The 16,560-nt window shown below is 37.5% G+C and overlaps 1 protein-coding gene across 7 annotated transcripts in view; it reads right to left on the reverse strand.

The window, feature by feature from the left end:
- The window catches only part of FAT1 (FAT atypical cadherin 1), a 152,470-nt gene that overhangs the window by 129,417 nt on the left and 6,493 nt on the right, over window positions 1-16,560 (reverse strand). For all 7 annotated transcript variants that reach the window (XR_005292510.2, XM_038399149.2, XM_043513656.1 and 4 more), the window contains exon 2: window positions 8,191-11,472. Coding sequence is in view for 6 of the 7 variants with exons in the window: in XM_043513656.1 (XP_043369591.1) it covers window positions 8,191-11,472 (3,282 nt within the window). In the remaining variant the exon portion in view is untranslated. The remainder of the gene's footprint in view (window positions 1-8,190; window positions 11,473-16,560) is intronic.

A 16,560-nucleotide genomic window follows, 5' to 3' on the forward strand; every position in this document is an offset into this window, starting at 1 on the left:
CTAAATTTTCCGGTGTCTCACACATGCAAATGTGATATATAAACACATTTTCCCCAATCAACTAACAATTCCTCAATCTCACACTTAATACCGTCTATAAAAAAGGTGGTCTGGTCACCAATTTTTCCACTGCAAGTTTCACTGAGTGTAAACCATTAAAATATGAAGATTTATTTAAAAAAAATTCAATTATTAAAACAGCTGACAGATTTAGCATGATTAGAAATACACACAAAATATGCAACAGATGGCTTTAATAGGAAGATGATCTGAGCCTGCTCCATTTAGCTTAAAGAACTGATAGTCTTAACATCACTTAGGTGTAAACTCTGGAAATTACGGTCTTCTTTAAACTTGAGTAGAGCATGAAGTTCTCATATTTCCTTATGATTGAGTTTTATTTATTTTTTTTTTTTTACAAAAGGGAACAAATTGGAATGTATTTAAAAAAAATTCTCAAGGTATTGTTTTAGGGCAAGTAGATCAAATTGGTTTACTATATGAATTTGAGGCAAATCTAAAAAGATCTGTTATAGGACTGCCGAGTTACAAAACTGATTTGCTTAAAGGAAATAACAAGAGGTCCTAAGGTTTCAATTCTGTATCATAAAACTGGATTAAAAAGCCTCTCCCAACGGTGATATGAATTTGGTGATGTGCTCATTTAATGATCACAATTTTTAATCTTTGTAAATGTTCACACTCATTACAGTATTAAAACTCAACAGTAATGAATGGTGCAACAACAAGAAAAGTTAAATAAAAGCCAAGGGGCAGCCACTGAAAATGTAGAACTTGACATAATCCTTTTAAGTATTTAATCATAAATTTAAATCATGTTCCTTTAAAAAAGGATAATTACAAGTTGTAAGCACATTTTAATATGCTCAGTTTATTATATGCCAGGTTAAGACTGTCCTGCACCTATTAGCAGCATAATTCAATATTTTACTCTAAATCTTATTCACAATTCTAATGAATTACCTCCTTTCACTCTTGGAAATAGGTTTGGTATTGTGTTGGAAACAGGATGTCTGATACCCAGTAAGTCTTACTGATGATATTCTATGGCACACAGACACAATCCTGTAAAGCAGATTTTCGTGTGTGTGTGTGTGTGTGTGTGTCTGTCATTTCTACTCTTCAATAAATCTTTACCATTTTTTACACTTTTTAGCAAACACACAAAACCTTCTGTCTCAACTTCATCTAACCGTATAAGTTTGGCAAGTGTATTAACCTTCTGAAGTTCAACTAATCACAGGGATATAAGATGTTCTGAATCACTTGAAAGCAAAACAAGGGTTGAGCGTTACTTTCAGGACAAAATTATTGTTATTCTGTAATACACAAAAAATATCACAAACTTTAATTTGCACTGTTCAGATGATGATGCTAGAACCTCATTAATATGGTTATGGGGATAGGAAGGGAGGACAAGAAGAGACCCAGTAGATATGTGGATTGAATGTTGGTTGCAAGGTTATTGTGAGCCATATAACCCATGACCCTGCCTGGCACTGGCTAAGGCTTTGGAACATATCTAGGACACCTGCTAGCTGGAGGACCAAACTTACAATCCAGAAGTTAACACAAAACTTGGGTGGCCTTGATGAGAAATTCAGCCTCCCAACCAGAGCTGAAATGGGTGCTGGGATGACTATCAGACACTATTCCTGGAAACTGTTTAGGGGCTCAATTTCATTTCAGCCTCTGGCTGATGTAAATGACTGGCTGATGGGAAAGGGGAACAAGCATTCTTCTTTGTTCTCCCTTCCCTCTGTAGAGCATCATTTCAGGACCAATATAAGACTTGGGACAAGGATAAGGAGGGAAGGGATTTCTGTGTTTCTGCCCTGAACAGCTTCTGCTTTGTGTCTTCCTCACCTATGACTAGTTCTAGTGTCTGCCTCTGCTGCCCCTCAGAGCTTCTCCAAACAGCAGCAGCTGCATAAAATTGGAATGATTTATCTCAATTTCATTGTTCAGTGCGTATATTTTTACCACCACACTGGAATCTATATCAAGGTGATGCATTCTATCATTAATATATTCAACTGTTAAATTCCTCAAATTCTTTAAGAATATATTTACCTCTTGTTTAGTAGATATATCTGATCATCTGAATTTGCAGACTGCTCTTCAACCTAAGAACGTGGGACTTTATTTTCTTTTATTCCAAGGTCTACTGCGTGGCATCTTTCTTTCCAGATTTGCCAGTGTGGCTTTGCTGAATAGGTTCGCTTTGTGAAACAATCTTAGTTTTTAATTTTAACATTGAGTGCACACTAATCTTTGAGTATACTGGATTATTTTGCACTCAGCTGCAATATTTATTTTGAAATGCAAATGTGTTTACTTATTTCAAGTGTCACAAACAAGTCTGTTGTAGTTCTTTCTGCATCATTATTTAAGATCTTTCTTCTCCAGTTGTATATTCATTAGTATATTTTGTGCCTGTATTTATTTGTAAATTGTGCTGGGAGTGACACACTTGCAACCAAGAGAAACACCACTAAGAGCCTGATCATTATTTCCTGCCCTCAGACACCTGACCTGGGTCAGGGTTACAAAAATATAATACCAGTGTCACACAACAGAGATCAGTTTATGTTGATTTTAGCGGCTTCTGATCCAAATGTCATCTTTAATCTCTTTCCACAGCTGGACTCAACCCCACGAGGATCAGAGTCAATTTACTTAATAGCCACGGCCACTGCTGAACGGGTACAGGGGTGGGAAACTGCCTCACTAGAGTCCCTCACTCCACATAATGATCTTGGGCTACTCTCAGTTTCAATGGAAGTCACAGAAAAGCTATTATAGGAGCAGTCAGATCTTGACCTTGCTTTAAGCAACAGGAAAGAGAGAGATGCTGAGCAGAAGCAGCAGCCAGTGCTGTAGCTCTATTGTAGAGCATTAACACCTGGAATAGAATGAGGAGAGGGGATAAGTTAGTTCACCCACTGGACCACATGGTACATATCACCTGCATTTGCTCTGCCATGGCAGCAGCACTTCACCATTTTGTGATCCAGTAAAGTGTGAACATAAAAATCCATGATCAATGAAGATTCATGGGTTACTGAAGCAAGGAGTAGCAAGGTTATACTGTATTTCTCCTCAAGAATATAAATTAAGCTATTATACATTAATATTATAAAAAACTTATGTTTGTTTCAGTTAATTAAAAATAAAATCAATAAATACAATAAAGGACAAGTGACCACATAAACAATTAAAAATATATACTTAAACATATGTTTCAGTATATTCAATTGATTTTAGCAGGTTTCTGAAAAAACACTTTCGCTTGTACTATAACGAGCATTCAAATGAATACTATCATTAAAATACCGATTGATGATGCACTCAAAAAATATGGAAAACTTTAGGTTTACTATAAAACCCATTTTACGATTATTAGTAATCCCCAGTATCTAAAGTCTTTATTAATAAGCAAATCACAGCAGTTGAAGTTGTCAACATAGTTAGCTATACTGCTGGAATTCTTGATGTTTGACAAATCATCTTATATTACTAAGATACTAATTGCTATCACAACTGGAGGAAAATGTTATTAAGCAGCTGATAGCTGGCCATTTTCAAAAGCTTCTACAACTACTCTAAATTCACCAGACTTTGGAGGAGTAAATATGACAAAGAATCCATAATATAAGTTCTGCCAGCAGTAGTATGATGTTAACTTTTTTTTTTAAAACCCAATCTTAATCAGCGTTTACAGTGAATACTGAATTAAGCTATTTGCATGAGTGCATCTGGCTAACTGGGGAAGCTCTCCTTAGGCTCAAGTGACAGATTGTTTTGATTTTGGACCTCAAAAGACAGAATACTTTATCTCCAGCGCCCCAGGTGCACGTGTACGATTTATACAATATTTTTGTCTGTTGTCTGTAGTACATATATTTGTTATGGAACATATTGGAGCTTTCATGCTACATCTCTGGGAACTAGATCAGAGATGATTCTCAACACATAGAACTAGCTATGGTATCATTCCCTGGAGCAACATGAAATGTATATTTGGGTTCACACATTTTTGGTGAACCTAAACTTGATGGCCCCAGCTGTTTCCCCTGAGGTTTGCTTGTTTTGGTTTCCTAGCAAATCTTGAGCCAACCCCAATAAAATACCTGTTTCATAAAGATCTGAACAGGTTTTACCCCACTACACCAACTAGTCTCCAGTAGGGCCTCCTGACCTTAAGCTGTCTTCTAGAATGAAGGCAGTGACTACAAACCTCCCACTCAACCTTCAAAGATGGCCAACTGCCCCCACTCTAAGTTTTTAGTAGCCATATAGTAAGCCTGTCCCATGTACAGATCCAAATAAAGTATTGAAAGGGGAATGCAAGGGGTGCCCAACTTCCTCATCACCATTAAATAGCAGTGAGACTAGGAAATACCCCTTCATTTTTGGAGTTCTTTCTCTCCACAGGGTGTTCTAGGGCGCAGTAGCTCCAAAACAAAAAGGGCATTTAAAACAACAGAAGCACATGTAGGGGATCATTTCCCAATCCTCTGGCTGCCAAGGTGGGGAGTTGGGGTGCATAAAGACATGTGGCTCCCTGAGAGTATATCTTCTGAGGGTATGTACATACTAGGACATTAAAAAGCATGTTCTAGAGGAGGGCAACTGGCGTGAAGGCATTAGAAGAATATTAAGGTGGCAAAAATCAAGCATTTAAAAAAGAAAAGAAATGGCTAATTTAAGGGTGCACAGACACTCAGAAACCAACCTTAATTCTAGTACACTAGAACCCTATTTTATTAACTAATTGGGAACAGAGTAGCTCATAAAAATCAAAAAGTTCATAAAACTGAACATCTCAAAAGTTGCAGTAGGTAATGTGCTAAGTATTAGTATCGTGCACTGCACTGTTTTCTTCGTATCCTTTCAACCACTGCAAAGTGATTTCCAATCCACTGAAGGCATTGGAATGTGAAAAGATGTTGTTCTTCACTGACATCGCTTTCATTATTAATTCCCGCCCCCCTCAAAAAAGGTTCATATAAGCAGTCGTTCATGAGAGACTGGTGTTTGTAAAATTGAGGTGCTACTGCATTTCCTAACTTTTGAGCTTGACTTTGCACACTCAAGGTTCTTGTAATACAAGTTTTGTAGGTAATTTCCTAGCTTTCTGAAAAAACAAACCACCTCCAGCCCCAAGAAATTCCATCATGTTGAACTGTTTTCTCTCACACACACCCACCCACCCCTCTCATAGATTTTAAATTCCCCAGATGCACTTCATGTGATTCCCACCTTCAATTCCTTAGATGTAAGATAAGTGGTTCCCTTTAGATACTTAGTATCTTAGTTTTGACTCAAAAAAGCTTCCTAAAATATGAAGTCTACCTACCTTTGGACTGGGAGTAACATGAATGAAGGAATATGATGCTGCCAGAGGAGAATACCTGGGAGACACAACTGGCTCAAGGAATAAAGGGCTCTTCCCCTCCTCCTCAGTGAATCTAGAAAATCAGCCACCCAGCTGTTTGTCAGAAGTCCAATCTGGTCTCTTCCCCGGGTCCAATCTCTTGCTTCTGTACACTGCCTCCCAGTCACCTATTTATCAGCCTATTCCCTATTACCAAGAGCAGAGGCAGAATACCACGGTGATGAGTGGTATAAATACTTAGACATATAAGCCTTGGGACCAAATCCTGGTTGCCTTACATGAGTAGTCCTATTAAATTCAAAAAACTAAGCCAAACAAGGTTTAAAAAAAAAAAAGTTAGGTAAATGAAGGAGTAAAAGAAAACATTAGACACGTGATTCTGCCACCTACTTAATAAAAGTGGCAGAATCACAGCCCATGCATGAATGAACTGGCGCTGAAGAAGAAAGAATGGTACCTAGATAGTAAAATGGCAAAACTGGATTAATTCTACAGACCCACATATGGGACTAGTAAAACTTTTCTACATAAAACTTTGAAGCTCAGAATAAAGCAAACTTGAATATATTTGCACTAAGAAAAAGGCAGCATACTGAAAAGCGTAAGTAATCTGTTAAGCAAGCCAAAAACTAAATGTGAAATTACTAAGGCTTTGAAAGTACTTCATTTAACTTTTCTAAACCTACTTTGTAATCTTAACTGTGTTCTTTGTACAAATATAAGGTAAAAGAGGTGAGACTTAATTACAACTCTGGAGACCTGCTCTTTAACAAGGTCCAATATTATTTTGATAAATGGTTGACTTTCTAAGCAATGTTTCAAGTGACATTTTGCTCTTCTAAATTTTGAAGAGGTAAGCAATCTTATGGGCACAACTCACCAGTACTCATGGGACACTACTAGACATGTATAAATAGGGGTCTAACTAAACTGCGACAAAATCACCATTTTTCACAGGTTGGTTAGGGCATAAACAACAAATTTTGTGGAGAAGTTCATACAGTTTTATATTTCATGCCACCTTTACTTCTGTGCTGCTGCTGGCGGTGCTGCCTTCAGAGCTGGGTGCCCAGCTAGCAGCCGCCATTCTCCAGCCACCCAGCTCTGTAGGCAGCACAGAAGTAAGGGTGGCAATACCGGTACCCGCCTATAATAGACTTGCGACCCCTGATTGGGTTCGGACCTCCAGTTTGAGAAACTTGGTGTACTTTTACTATAGGGTAAAGTACACAAAAGACCAGATTTCACAGTCCGTGACATGTTTTTCCACGGACACAAATTTGGCAGACCCCTGGTATAATATATGGGATCATTATTAAGGGAGTTGTAACTTGTAACTAGAATTACCCACAGACAGGAGGAATGTCTACACTGCAATTAAAAACCCGCAGCTGTCCCATGCCAGCTGACTCAGGTTCATGGGGCTCGGGCTGCAGGGCTATTTCATTGCTGTGTTGGACTTCCAGGCTCTAGGACCCTGCGAGGTGGGAGAGTCTCAGAGATCAGGCTGCAGCCTACACCTGGATGTCTACTTTGCAGTTAAACAGCCCCACCTAAGGCACTTGATCTCAAGTCTGCTGACACAGGATAGCCACAGGTGACTAATTGCAGTGTAGACATACCCTGTGAGACCAATTAACAAAACATGAGCAAAATCTTCAGATACCAATGAACTAATATGAGTTATGACAGATTACCAATGGTGTAACAGCGCAGAACTTTGCCCATGATTGCTGCTTAACTTTGTTATTTTTGTTTTAGTAATCTAACACTGAAGGTATGTGAAAATCCATACAATTATTGAACACAAAGTATCGGAGACTGTACAAGATGACATTACTCTGAATTTCTTTGCTTTTGTGAAATTTAACAATATTTAAATTTATTTTATTTTTTAAAGGAAGAAAACTGTATGGGGGAAGATAGAATGAGTAGCAATTCTCATTTTAACTGTGCTAGAGACACTTATTCAAGAATTAATAGAATTTCAATCTTTTACTGAGATGATGATAGATAGCCTCTTTGAATGAATTACACTGGAATAAAATGCCTACAGCAGTTCTTAACCTATGAATCACTGACACAACAAAGCAACACCTCTAAATCTGTTATATCAATGCATGTATGGATCCTTTATCACCATGATATTTAACAAAGCTTCAAATGTATTTATATTTTGTTTGGAAGAAGTTTATTTCTGTTTGTTCACTAAAAATATACAGTTACTATTGTTAGGGTGAACAACAGAGAAAGTTATCAATATATTTACCCAAAGCAGTGAATATAATCACAGATATAACATTGCTATCCTTTGAATATAGCTTCTCTAACAAAGAGGGAAAAAAGCAAGAAAATTTCAGAGTTAAAGCTTCCACTATTTTCCTAATGCCAGACTGTGGCATTCTGACGAGTCCTCACTTATGGAACTATTCACATGAGTAAGTTCTCAACAACGTGAGTAAGAGCTCCACAATCTGGGCCCCATGTTATTCCTTTTGGTGCTCATGTGGGAGAGGTTTTGAGACCAATTTATTATATGTGCTGTAAAAATTTAATCAAAGTAGGAAAAATGCAACTTTAGCAAACATTTTCACGTTGTTTCCCTTCTTAACAGTGTGCATCCACTAAAACTGTGTATATAAGAAATGTTTAATAAAATAATGTAAAAACATTATTACTGTTAGTACTTTAGGTTTGGTGGTTTTTTTGTTTGCTTGAAATACTGGAAACAGAATAAGTGAATTAAGATGCTGACAAAAAATTCTTACCTTTTTCTTCATCTATTCTGAAAATGCCAACACCAGATCCATCTCTGATTGAATACCTAATCTCTCCATCTCTTCCTGCATCCTCATCATAGGCAGTTATTGTCATCACAGATGAACCAATAGGGACATCTTCTTTTACAAAGCCCTTATCCACAAAGCTGGAAAACCGTGGAGGGTGCAAATTTTCATTTACGTCAACTACCTCAACCTCAACATAACAGGTAGAAGATAATGAAATCGGCTTTCCTTTGTCCTTGCCCCGTACAGTCAGGTTATAAACTTGTCTCCTTTCAAAATCCAGTCTTTGTACAATACGTATTGCTCCACTCAATTTATCTACATCAAAGGTTCCATCTCCACTATCTAAAAGGCTGTATCGTATTTGACTTGACTGGCCCACATCAGGATCATACGCTTCCAGCCATGTGATAATAGTTCCTTCTGGAAGGTCCTCTCGAATTTTCACATGATAATTCAATGGAATAAATTTAGGAGGATTGTCATTGACATCTTCTAAAGATACTTTCAAAATTACAGTGGAAAACAACTGAGGTTCTTCATTTGGCTGGTCCCTGGCCTCTATTTTCAGGAAATGCACGTGTTGGATTTCACGATCCAAAGCCCCTACAACTTTCACAACACCTGTCGTACTGTCAATAGCGAACATGTCTGTATCTGTAAGAAGAGAATATTTCACTTCCCCATTGGGCCCCAAATCTTTATCTGTGGCTTCAATCTGAATGATTTCGCTGTTCAGCTCCTTGTTTTCACTCACTTCAACAAAATAGCTGTCCTGTAAAAACTCTGGTCTGTTATCATTGGCATCCAAAATTTTGATATCTAAAAGATGCCACGCAGACTTTTGTGGTATTCCCAGATCATACACAGTAATATTCAGAGCGTATTTATCTTTTACTTCTCGATCAAGGGGAGATAAAACCTTTAACATTCCTGTTTCCAAATCCACAGTAAAACTACTATCATTATTACCTCCAGAGATAGCATAAACTAGCTTTCCATTGAAGCCAGTGTCAAGATCAGTGGCATTCATAAGTATTATGCTGGAACCCACAGGTAGGTTTTCCTTTACTTCAACACTGCTTGAAAGAGTACTTCGAAACTGAGGTGCATGTAGATTCATAGAGTGAGTATCAAAGAAAGCATCCTCAACCTCGCCATGATTGTGCGGCTTAGTTGCCTGCAGTAATTTCTCTGCCAGCATTTTGGCTACACCAGTCTCTTCACATTGCAAGTTTACTGGTTTACGACTGGCAGCTACAGTTATGTTGATATATAATGGTACTGCAAAGTTCTCACCATCTGTAGCTGTAATTCTCAGACTATGAAAAGATACTTTAGCACCTAAACCATCTATTAGAGATTGCTTCAGGGAAAGCACCCCAGAGTTTGGATTTAAGATAAATAAATCTAATTCATTTCCAGATTCAATCTGGTATCTCACCAACTGGAGCTCATCAGCATCAATAGCAGATACAGTAGTAATTTGTTCTCCAACACCAAGATCCCTAGGGATTGTTCCCTCACAATTTATTTTCTCAAATAGTGGTGTGTTGTCATTCAAATTATTTAAAATAATAGTAACAGGAACTTCAATTTCTCGACGATACGGTACGCCCCAATCAGATGCTCGAATCCTTAAATTGTAAACCCTTGGCATCAATTCATAATCCATGTCTTCTGTGGTACTGATAATACCACTGAAATGGTTAATCACAAATGGTAAAGGATTCAAGTTTGCAATGCTATACGTCACATAACCATTCTCACCCTCATCAAGATCTTTTGCATTCACATTCAGGACACTAGTGCCAACTGGCACATTCTCATCGAAGGAAGCTTTATATGATGTCTGAGTAAATTCAGGGGGATTACTGTTCGTGTCTTTTACTTTAATCAACACTTTTGCAGAGGCTCTTCTGTCACTTGTCATGACTTCAAGTTCAAAATGGGAGGCATATTGTGCTTTTATTGGTTCTAAAGTGGTAATAAGACCTGTGTGCGGGTTTAAGTTGAATCTGACTTTGCCTGGTGCATTTTTAAAAGTATATTTTAATTGGGAATAACTAGGTAAAGCTTTTACCATTATCACAGGAGTGTTTGGAGGGGCAAATTCACTTATCTCTGCTCTGTATACATCTTTTTCAAATCTGACCGGTCCAGACTTAAACAGTGGAGATGTCACATGAATAACTTTTACAGAAGAAAACTGAGAAGGATTCCCTTTATCTTTAGCCTGAAGAGTCAGATTATATCCAAAAGATTGGCTCTCCCAATCAATGTGGCCAACAGCTTTGATTTTATATTCTTTACCTCCTGGAACAGACCTCACCGTTTTGAACTGTTGAAGTGGGTCACCAGCCACAATACTTAACGATGCTATTTCTCCATTTGAACCCTGATCAAGGTCCTCAACAGTTACAATTGCATATGTTGGATCCTTGTCCAATTCTGAAGGAGCCAATACAGTAGCTGTAATAATGGGAGCATATTCATTTGCTTGCTCTACGTGAACAGTTAGCCTTGCCATGCTGCTAATACCGCTGCTGCCATACAATTTCATTCCACGATCCACTGCGAGGATTTCCATCTCATAAAGCTTAGTTTCTGCATAGTCGAGTTTTCCAGTTAGAACCACTGCACCACTTGTTGGATGTATAGCAAACATATCTGTTCTTTCTTTAAAACTGTAGTAAAATTCTCCATTGGTTCCAATATCTGCATCTGTTGCGCTTACTCTTGCAATGCTGGTCCTTATTGCTGTATTTTCAGGCAAAGAAACACTGTAAGACGTTGGAGAAAACAAGGGTCTTAAGTCATTTGTATCCAGTATCTGCACCCTGACCTGTGTGCGTGCTTCAGCATTAGTATTCTTTTCAACTGCTTTTACAGTCAATATGTAATGGTCTTTCACCTCTCTGTTAAGAATAGCTGTATTTCCTCCCTTGGTCCGTATTCTCAAAAAGCAAAAGTTTCCAAGAATATACTCTTCAGCTTTGAAGAAGTTTTCATTGTCACCAGAAATAATTTTGTATCTTATATCCCACAGTGGATTTGCAAGGTAAATGCCCATTTTTACTGGCGGCTCAATATAAGTCTTGGCTGCAGAATTTTCATACACCGTGGCATTGAACTGGACTTGTGTAAATTGCACAAGTGAAGTATGATATGGTCTTTGATTTCCTTCACCGTTTCCAAAATGCTGCACCAGCAGCAACAGCAGCATGGTCAAGGGTCTCCCCATGGTGTCAATTATCAAAACCCCTGAAACAAAATAAAGAATCATTAACTGAGGCTTTGCAAAAATTACTGACGTGTCATTTTAATTTTGATTAATTATGTGATTTAAAATACAAAGGATTTAGTTAAAGTCTTACATCTCTAATGTGGCTAAAAGTAACATGACTAGATTATGCTCTCTCAATAAAGTTTCCATATGTTTCAGACTATTTAAAGATAGTCAGATAATAAAAATCTTAAAAATGTAACACTTGAATGATGCAAGTTCATAAACCAGAAAAATAGGGAATACTGCTATACCATGGAAGGATTAATTAATTAAATGCCAAGGTTAATTACAGTTTTTTACTCCGTCTTGAAAGGAACATCTGAAAGCAACTACTAAAGAAATCTAAAATTCAGTTTGAATTTTCTTGCAAATATTAAGTTTGGCTATATAACACTAAATTTAAGACTACCCTAATATTTTACTTAAAGGGCTTTCTCTCATTTTTGTAATTTGCAAATTAATTTGGAAAGTATTCATTCAATATAACTATTTCCATAACTACTCAAAGTTAAAATGCTTTGTCATATAGCTTATTAATGCTGTATTTCTCACATCTTGACCTTAAAACTAGTGGGCCTAGTAATGGCTTCAGTTGTGCACTTCCTTTATGCATATGAATAAAATTCCTCCACATGTAACAAACATACCTAAATATCAACAGATGTAAGGACTCGACCCTACCACCTACAGCAGGACCAGTGTGTGTTCCCCATCCTAAAAGATGTAGTTGTAGCTCACAAAAGCTTATGCTCAAATAAATTTGTTAGTCTCTAAGGTGCCACAAGTACTCCTTTTCTTTTTTGTGAAAGTTAACCACAGTGATCTTCACATTCATGGCCTCCATGCTTAATCAATGCAATGCAATGCATTGTTGGAATTAAGTCACCAATCTTAAAAAAAAAAAAAAAAAAAAGTAGCAGCCTTGCTTATTCAGCAAAAAAGAACGATGAGAGCAAATCGCTCCAGTCCTCTGAATACTAATGAATAGAGAATCAAGTTCAAGGCTTTTCTCATTATCTTCAAAGCCCTCTAAAGGAATGGCCCAGATTAGCAGAGATTCTTCCTCATATAGCATGCACATGACCTCCTTAAACAGCCAGTTTACACTGGAAGAATGGAACCATCAACCACAAGAGCAAGGCTCTAGGGCTCAGGAGGCAAAACTTGCTCTGCAGCTGGCCCATGAACATGAAACTTACTCCCAATAGATGTCAGAATCACCCCAAAACTCCAAGCTGTCAGATCAAAATGTTAAAACCCTCTTCTTTGACATCCCTATCCTAGGGAAAATTGCTAGCAAAAAATAAATATATAGTTCTTTTGACAAGAGACGAGATGTTCAGAGATCCTTGGGTGGTTAATTTAGATTTTACAAAGGTATTCAGATGCCACAATGCTGAATATGGTAAAAGAACCACAACAGATAGTTTGGAGATGTTTGAGGTGGATCCACTCCAGGTAACCTGAGGCTTTGGGAGTTCCATTTCCTTCCTCATAAAATATAGGCTATTACATAGGACATCTGCCAAGAAAACACCAAACCAAAAAAAAAAAAAAAAAAAGTCACACGAATTACACAAAATTCACTAACCCAGACATTTTAAATCTTTTCTTTTTTTAAATCCCTTCTTCAATTCCGTTATCCCATTTTTCTCTCCTACGTTTGACTATTCTCTCTCATTTGGTATTCTCTTAATTCATTACCTACCATATGCGGTCTTTCCTATTTTTACCCATTTTCCAGTGTCACACTGACTCTTCACTGTGCTCTTCCATTGTTGTTCTTCCTGTGATCCTCCTCTCCTCCTGAATTCTATTATCTCTCTCTTCTCCCTCCCTCCAGCCCTTGCTTCTAGCATGGCTTCAGCCCCCTCCTACTGTCTCTTTCCAAAGTCCTTCCCATTGTGCCTTCTTTTTCCATCTCTCCTCACAAGGATTCACCCTCCTCTAGTTCCCACTCCCTCAAGCAGGCTTCTGAAACAGGACAAGTGGGCCAAATCCCCACTACCTCTTTACCCTACACACTGATAAGCACCTGACCTAGGTCAAGAACTAAGCTAGTCCATCTCATGGCTAGATGTCACAATGACGACTCAGAGAGAGAGAGAGAGAGAGAGAGAGCACATTCATTTAGGCATAATGGCTCACCCACAACCACGAATCAATTAATCAAAGTCCCTGAAAGCTGTGGGACTTAAGGCTTGGACCATGACTCCTGTGGCCATATGAAACCACAGAGGGAATGGTTGATAACCTGATCAGTAATTGTTTGGGAAAAACAAAATCACTGTGATAATCTTTCAAACCAAGTAATTAGCTTACACGAGCAAGGCTATTTCCACAACTAAAAGAGACAACAATCTTTTAAAAATTAAATCTAAGTTTAGAATTGGTACTTAAATTATCTTAAAATTGGGGTGGGAGGTATGATTTTGTGGGCCTCAAATGACAGCTTTGACAGGAAGCTTGCACACTTTACCTAGGCTATCACCTGTTGTGTGACCTTGGATCCCCAGGACTTTATTAGCAATAAATTCACTTGAACAAGATAAATAAATGAACAGTTTCACCCTAAAATTATTCCAATAAATATGTGGGTATGTCAATAGATCGAAAACTCAGGGCAATTTAAGAGGCCATTAAATTGTGCTAAAGAACATGTTATAAAATGACTAAGCCACTTTTTTAAATGCAATCAACAAGAGACTAAACCGAAACATCTCACAAAAGTGCTTTGACTATACAAGGATCTCAACTGTATCTCTGCTTTTGCAAGCGGACGCTGCTTTCGGTGGCACAGAAATATAGGAAGGGTTGTCACCTCCACAGTCGCGAACCCCTCACTGAAGCTGTTCACGTTTCACTTTTCATGGGTATAGACAGGAGTGGAAGAGTTGTCCAGATTATACCCATGCCTTATCCATCTCTCCAAGGTGTTTATGGAGCACCGATCATCTTAGTACCTAAGCAGTGAGCAGAGCTGAAGCTTGATGATTATGGTCTCCATCCCCTTAGAAGGGGCAACAACTTTAGCAGAAGCCAGGGTCAAGCACATGGCAGCAGTACAGAGGGGCACACCATGCATGCATGGCATTAATAATCCCCTTTCTGTGCATCAGTGAATCTTCTTCCTCTGTGCCATCCCTAAACTTTCCCCACAGACAGGATGATTTAATGGAAACTCCACAAACTCATCCTACAGAATTTCTTGTGCCTTCCTGTGGCTATTTTCACATTAAGGTATAGTTTGCCCAATTTGTTAAAATTAAAGGGTGAGGAAGGAGTCTGCATCTGAATTTATGTTGGCATCTAAGATTACATTTTAAATTCCTCCAATTTTGGGGTGGTGGTGGTTGGTTTTTTTAATCCAAAAGCAAACTTTCAGAAACTACTCTTTGATAGAGCTTACATTATGTGTCACAATGCACATTTCCCCTTTCCTCCCTCAATAATATTATGGAATTCTTCTTTTTAGAAAGGTAATCAGACATACCAAACCCACAAAAAACAAAAAAAATGCAGAAACTGCACTTGTTTTTGGCTTAATTGGCTTGTTGGCTAGTAGCTTGTTGCTTTTTTGGGGGGGGAGAAAAAGAGAGTGAGGGGTGCACAGCGGATCCACCACAGTCCCAGACTGCATGCCGAGGGGGAAAACTATTCACAGAGTGTTGGGATTCTTAGGGATTGGCTTGTTTCTGTCTTGTTTTGAAATGGAATTAGCTTGATTTTTGGCTTATTGTGAAAGTCGGGATGCTTATTTACCTCGTGAAAGTTGGCAACTGTGTGTTTCCATTACTAATAACACTGCTGACTTTTGACAATCCTGCCAACCTTAAACTTACCACTAGCTGTTCATATGGTACCAAAATTTGAAAGATCATATTCCCTTCATAAAGAAAAGTGAAGTCTGTTTACAGATGAATGCATTATTATCCTGTCCTCCTCACATCTCACTTTGACTGAAAAAGCGAATCTTGAATTTATGAAAATACATTATACTTTTCAGAATTCTGAGTTGAATAGATGTAAATACCATTAGCATTTTAACTACTCCAATATTATTATGTGACATCTAACAATATTGTATTATACTTTTAAGCAGTTATTGCTTAATTTCCATATGAACTTTAAATATAGAATCTGTCACTTCTAAACAGTACACAAATATTTAAATCATGATTGCCTGGCTGCCAGTAAGGAATCCAGCCTTGAACAGCACCTTGGACAAATTGCTGATTTAAAACCTGGAACAAGAGATGTCTATCAGTTACACAGAATAATAACCCACCTAGACAAAATTACGAATTGATATTTCTGTACCTCAAAACATGAAGTTTTATATGTGGGATATTTAGATTGTGACATGATTTAGACAGATATTGGAAATTTTAAATAATAGATCTCAGATTATCTGAAGACCACTATGTAATATGTCATGATTAAGACCCAAAGATATGAAATAATGTTAATTCTATAGACAAAAGAATTAGGGGAAGGGGAGGAATTTAACAATGTAAAGATGTCAGGTGATATAGTATACAACGCTTTATAAAAACATCAGACTGTATTTTAATCACCTATAACTCATTCTTAGTGAGCCAAAATGACTACTTTCCAGAAACATTTTAGCCAAAGCTACATTTTAAACTCTTAAAATGTTATCTCTGAAATATCAAAAGTCTATAATTTTCTATCCATTTTCAAAATATAGCAAAACAGTTTGCTTAACTAGATTTCATCAGCACATGTTCATAAAAGTACACAGTATACTCCTCTGGATTGCCATAACCAGACATTCTTTGATTTCCTATTTGGAAGAAATGATTTAACTAATATTCACATATTTCTTCTACATTTCAGTTTTAAATATATGATGCAATTGTTTTCCTGTAGTGGAAGCTTTCTTACATAAAAGGAGACTTAACTGATAAAGATACTATATCATTCTGAATAACAGAAAATACTAAGACAATGTAGAATTAGTAAATATTAATACAGCAATAAAAAGAATGATTTTCTAAAATTAGGCCAAAAGTTAGGGCTAGTATGCTTCCACCACTACC

Source organism: Dermochelys coriacea, chromosome 4 (genome assembly GCF_009764565.3).
Source record: "Dermochelys coriacea isolate rDerCor1 chromosome 4, rDerCor1.pri.v4, whole genome shotgun sequence".
NCBI lineage: Eukaryota > Metazoa > Chordata > Testudines > Dermochelyidae > Dermochelys > Dermochelys coriacea.